We start from the raw sequence: 6,033 nt of genomic DNA on the forward strand, positions 1-6,033 counted from the left end.
CATAGTTTTCACCCGTTTAAATTAAACCTAAAACAGGTGAGTTATATTGTATTCTAAACTACGTTTCATGTTTAGAAAAAATATCCTAAAATTATAATTTTTTGGGGATTTGCATGAAGTGAGCCCTTTTAATGTAAAATTTCCTTTAAAAAATAATTCAGAATATAATAATCCCTTGTCATATAAATGAATTAACCATTTCATGATAAACTCATGAAAAATTTGCCGAAAATATTCCCGTGAGAAAAACAAACATGACTTGATATATATATATATATATATATATATATATATATATATATATATATATATATATATATATATATGGGGCCAATCCTTTATCATATGCATGCACAAAATGTAATGTAAGCAAAATTAAAAACAACAAAAGTTCACCGTGTAAACTCGTAAGAAAGAAAATGATATTGATATATCAACTAATTAATTTACAGAGAAATGTAGTATTACATTCCTAGGCAGAGTGACAGAGTTTCCAACTAGTGTGCATTCATTATAAACTGAGAAAAATATCGTAAAAATATACAAGTGAGGAATTTGGCAAACACACTGTCTTTCCAATTTCCATGGTATGGCCAATGGCCATGCTTTCTGCCAAACAAATAAACAAACTAACGAAGTTCATCAAGTTTCAAAAGTAGAAATGGTCATAAAAAAAATTAAAAAATAATGACCCTTTCTAGGCTAGCTAGCCAATGAAACATATAGGGTAGAAAAATTCGTTGATTCCCCATTTTTAATTTTAATGTATTAGCATGACATGGCCTAAAGGAAGAGAAGGGACCTTCAATTAATTAAATTTACTTTCACTTTGCATAAGCCTCAAAATGTAACATTTGGCAATCATATATAGTTTATAGAAGCTGGGAATTCCAGAAACCTGCTAACTGCTTTTGCTTCTTAATTGCTAGCTAGCTTTGGATGCGAGAATCATAATCTTGACGTGATCATATGAAAGTAATTGAACAGTGTAATAAGCTTTTGCCTTTTTTTATGGCTGCAATCAGAATATCCTTTAATTTAAAAGCAACCAACAAAGTGAAAAACATTTAAATTGAAACCATATGAAGTCAACAAAGTACGAATTGAGAGCTGAGCGTAACCTGTATTGTAACTTTAGTCTTGTGACCATATCAACGTTGCAAAATTTGCGCCGTATACGGAAATTTTAAATCAAGTGTTGAATTTTGATATATTATTGGTACGGAAATTTTTACATTGTATATCAATTAAACATTTAAACATTCACCGGAATGGAAGACAAGTGACCAAAGTTTTATAATAATTTACGTATTTTAACTATTCAACTAAATTTAAGAGTTATAGTTCAGTTCACCGGAATGGAAGACAAGTGACAAAAGTTTTATAATAGTTTACGTATTCTAGCTACTCAACTAAATTTAAGAGTTATAGTGCAGTTCATCAAATAAAATAAATAATTAAGTTGTTGTAAATCATCTTACACATTTGATTCTTAGGGATGTTTAATTGATATAATTTAAAAATTAACACATGCATGTAAAAGGCAAAATATTTCAAAACAAAATTTTAAAATTCTTTAACTTTCAATAAAATAACACATGCACAAGGCAACTCGTTGACTACATAAATACATTAATTACCAAAGGAAAAACGCTAACATATACTAATATAACCCAAGATCTAGTCAATTAGTTTATGACCATGACCTTGCAATTAACTATTCTCTCATGACTTCTAACACGTCACAACTTACCATATATATAATATACTATATATATATATACCAAAAGCTGACGGGGTCCTCTTGTTATTGCCATGACCAACTCCATAAAAAAGCCAACACAAAAACATGAATTAAATGCCAATGCATGAATCATTATTACAATTATTATTATATGTAGTGAATCATGATATTAATTCACAACCCTGCAATTCCTTCTGATCTCCCCACTGGACCCAGTGAGGGGACTAATATTGCCCAACTTCACCATGGCAGCAGCAAAGTCCTTAGAAAATGCAGCACTGTTGCCACTGTAGCTCCGCACAAGGGAATCCTGAGACCCACCATTGAAAAGCACCTGATCGGAGTGGAGAAGGCCACGGCGGTTGACGAGGTCGGCGTAGTAATTGTTGTCGAATCGTGTCGGGGTTAGGGTTTCCAGAGGGGCCAGGTTGGTGTTCCCTCCGGTGGCGGGGCAAGTTGTTTTTCTGGTGGCGGCGAAGTTGGTGTCGATGTTGGTTTCGTTGTATATGCGAGTTCTAAAGAACTGGCACTGTGCTTGGCCTATTGTGTGGGCACCTGAAAGAACGGTTAGGTCACTTGATGTTAGGCCTTTGGATGCAAACATAGAGATTAGGGTTGAGAGGTCAGAGGAGGGTCCTGGGATTTGGTTGTTGGCTGCACTCTGGCTTGCTGTTCTTGCATCTCTTCTTCCTAGAGGAACTGTCCATGAGGGTCCTCCTAGCTGTAATGCAAATCACCATGCCTTAAAAAATTAATGATAATAATTGAGTCATCAAGACATATATAGTTGTTGTCACCTTAATTTTTGATGTACTAAAAATGTTTATAGTGTCAGCCAATTAAAAATTATAAATGGTCATTGTCCCTGTAAACATCAACTGTTTGGTTTACTGATGGAAATTGTATTTCTGTAAAAAAAAATCATGTTAATTTTATAAAACGACAAGGAAGCAATAGTAAAATGCATTGGAAGAACGTGGATGTACTTGATCCAACACCCATCCAAACATGTTTTACGGTGTCAATCAATTAAAAACTGTGGTGGGTGGGTCAGTGTGTTTGGTTAACATGTATGTGAGAGTGTTTTTGTAAAAAAAAAATGTCAATTTTATAAAATAACCTAAAAACAATAATAAAACGTATTGGAAGAATGTGAATCCATGATTTGACACTCAGCCAAACAGCTATATTTCTTTTATTGATTTTAACATAATTACAATAAAAATTAATAAATTTATTATCATTACAATTATGTAAGTGGAAATATCAATTTTCATACACATTTTTATTCATACACAAGAGTTGTTATGTTACCTAGAGAAATTTAAGGATTATGGTGTAAGTGCTTTTAATTTGGATTAATAGTTGAAGGAGTTTTAAGACATCAAGAAAGATGGATGAAAAGAAAGTTTCAATATCAAAATCTTTAAATTTCTTAGATATCATAAAATTTCTCTTATCTTATTTGTTTTGGTAGAGATGATAATGTGGGATTTTCCTTATAAAGAGATAAGATATAGGCATGACACATGAACCTTGATGTGTTTTTTTATTAATTATTCTGTTCAATGTGTGTGTTTTGCGTGATATTATTGGATGGCCCCACTACATTGCATGATGGTCGATTATGCCAGAAAAGTGAAACCGAAAGTGGGGGACAAGGTTTGAAAATAGGCTCATGCCGAAGAAAAAGGAAATAATTATAAGTAACATCAAGTTAGCTACTTTGTGAATTGTGAGAATGACTTCACGTCATAATCTCAGTGAGAAAAGCACACTAGTCTCAATTGGAGAAGCAAAAAGCCTGCATACTACTGCTTATATTTTATTTTAATTTAATCTTATGTTTACAAAAATATTTAATTTTAATTTTAATTTTAAGTCCATAGTAACGGTAAGTGATTCGCTAATTAGTGATGTTAAATACATTATTCTAATTGGTCAGCTACTTAATGTAATTGATCATCACAATGTTAAAACTTTAAGGTTTTATAAATCTTAAAATGCCCTTCTTATTAGAATATCTACAATGTCCCTAAAATCTTTGGCCTAACTTTTCCACAGAGATCTACTTCAATTCCCCACACGTACGGGAAAGAACATAGACTCATTCCCCTCAAGTCAGTAAAATTGTGGAACGTGAGTGAGTATGTATGTGCACATTTGACCTCCAATAATGCCTTCAACCCCTTTTTAATTCCCTTATTCCTTCTCTTTCTTTTTCTTGTAAGACCTATTATAAAAAAATTTAAAAAATAATCTAGACCCATTTTTAAGCCTCTTTATTAAATATCTAGTTGAGTGTATTTTAGACCCATTTTAGCATTGATTCAAATTTGTAGAAATTATAAAATTAAGAACACACTCATATTCTGATAAATTTTAATCAATAATAAAAGAATATTTTTAAAAAAATATTAGATAGTGTATTATTAGCACTGATGATACATGCACTATGCATCATTCATTAAAGATGAAGAGTTTGCCAAATAATTAAATTATGGAGAATTGGCTCACCAGCACAATTCCGTCTCTTGTGGCAAGTGCTAGAATATCAGCACACGACACGGTGGCATTGCAAGAAGCTTCAACGTTGGTTTTAATGGTATCAATAACTTCGAAGCCCCTCGCTGAATTTCTGTTTGGTCCTGCATTTTTCTCGCCAGTGAATGTGGCAGTGTCGTCCAATAAGATTGATCCATCACAACCCTGCATACAAAAGAAATAATTAACATTAAAAATGTAATTGTTTTGGGCCACCTTAAATTTTTTGTAACTTAATTGAACTTAAAACCCTTTGTACAAATTGCCAAGTATTGGCTAGTTATGAACTGAAAATTAAATACTTATAATATATAACTTGGACAATTTCTTCAGGTTAATTAACAACTTCAACTGGTTTTTGAGGTGGAACTAAGCTATATATGTTCTCACTTCTTACTTCGATCTCATACAAATTGCAGTTTACTCTAATATCATATATGCTAAATTGAGGTCATAGTAGTTTATAAATTACAAAATAATTCACAATGAAAACCCATCTTTTAATGTGATAACTAACAAAAGTTTTGAGATGATGCAATAAAAAAAAACTTAAAGAAAAGAATATGTCTGAGATTGAAAATCCAGAGGGTAAAAGTGTAAATTTGGTTTCCATTTGGACATAGTTGATCCTAGCTAGCTAGCCTATATATATTATATGGAATAAAATGTGAGCTTATTAATTAGCTTAATTCAGTAACTAAGAATAATTTTGTGAGCCATAGATGCAAAGAGGGGGGTAGCTAGCTAGAGGCTTTACATTTACAAAGCAATCATGAAAGAACAAACGAAGAATAGAGGCACCAATCCTGGCTTCTTTAGCAACAGCTTGCCTCATTGCACTGCTCACTATGGTTTGAACATTGGGGCAAGTTTTGGCATAGAAGGTGGGAGATAGTTGTGCATTGCTAGAAAAGGCCAAGAGAGAAAGAATAAATACTACTACAAAAAAGTGGCTATTAAGAGAATTAGCCATATCTAAAGCTAGTTTCAATTTGAGGCACAAATTGCTACTAGCTAGGTAGCTAAGACTTTTGTGTGTTGATGAGTAGTGGATGTGTGAGTTGTGAGAAGTTGCTTTTTAGAAGAATCGAACATGCATGGTACTTATAGAGGGTTTATTAGGCAAAGGTGCTTATGCATGCAAGACAGAGTTAATTAGATATATATATATATAAAAGAAATATAGAAAGTAGAAAATTATATTTGCTCTAATTTTCAAACTTGTCTGCTCCTACTACGTACTAATTACGCGCTTTGCTTTTCTTTTTAGGAAGAAAATTTACCAAAATAAGGACAAAAAAGAGCAGTATTGACTTGCTCTAAATTAAATAAAGCATGCAAAACAAAGGGAAAAATGATGATAAGGAACTAGCTCTGGGTAAATGCTTTAAGGGGAAAAGCATGGTTTCCTGTATATATAACATTGAGATGGCATCTCCCTTAAACATGTTAGATGACTAGAAGTTCAATTTTCATGTCTGTGTTTATGGTAAAGTAGTTGCTAGGAGAGGTTAGTCTCGTAAATAAATTTTAGTAACTTGAAATCACTGAATTATGAAAAAAAGTATAACATTAATTGTTTAATTTGGCTAAAGAGGATTTAATGTGATTCTAATTAAAAGCGTTAGACTATGTGATTTTAGCTAATAATGATTCATATAAAATTATGATATAATTTAAACATTTGTAATTATGTAATTTAACAGTAATTGTTTGTTTATATTTTAAATATCATATTAAACATT

The 6,033-nt window shown here is 31.9% G+C and overlaps 1 protein-coding gene across 1 annotated transcript; it reads right to left on the reverse strand.

Moving 5' to 3' along the window:
• Positions 1-1,757: 1,757 nt before the first annotated feature.
• On the reverse strand, positions 1,758-5,427 carry LOC114417090 (peroxidase P7-like). The gene is made up of 3 exons (XM_028382192.1): positions 5,046-5,427; positions 4,262-4,453; positions 1,758-2,465 (listed from the first exon to the last, which is right to left on the reverse strand). Exons 1-3 carry the CDS (start codon positions 5,259-5,261, stop codon positions 1,914-1,916), a joined length of 960 nt encoding a protein of 319 aa, XP_028237993.1. The 5' UTR covers positions 5,262-5,427; the 3' UTR covers positions 1,758-1,913.
• Positions 5,428-6,033: the final 606 nt, after the last annotated feature.

This window comes from Glycine soja, chromosome 6, assembly GCF_004193775.1.
Source record: "Glycine soja cultivar W05 chromosome 6, ASM419377v2, whole genome shotgun sequence".
In the NCBI taxonomy this organism is placed as follows: domain Eukaryota; kingdom Viridiplantae; phylum Streptophyta; class Magnoliopsida; order Fabales; family Fabaceae; genus Glycine; species Glycine soja.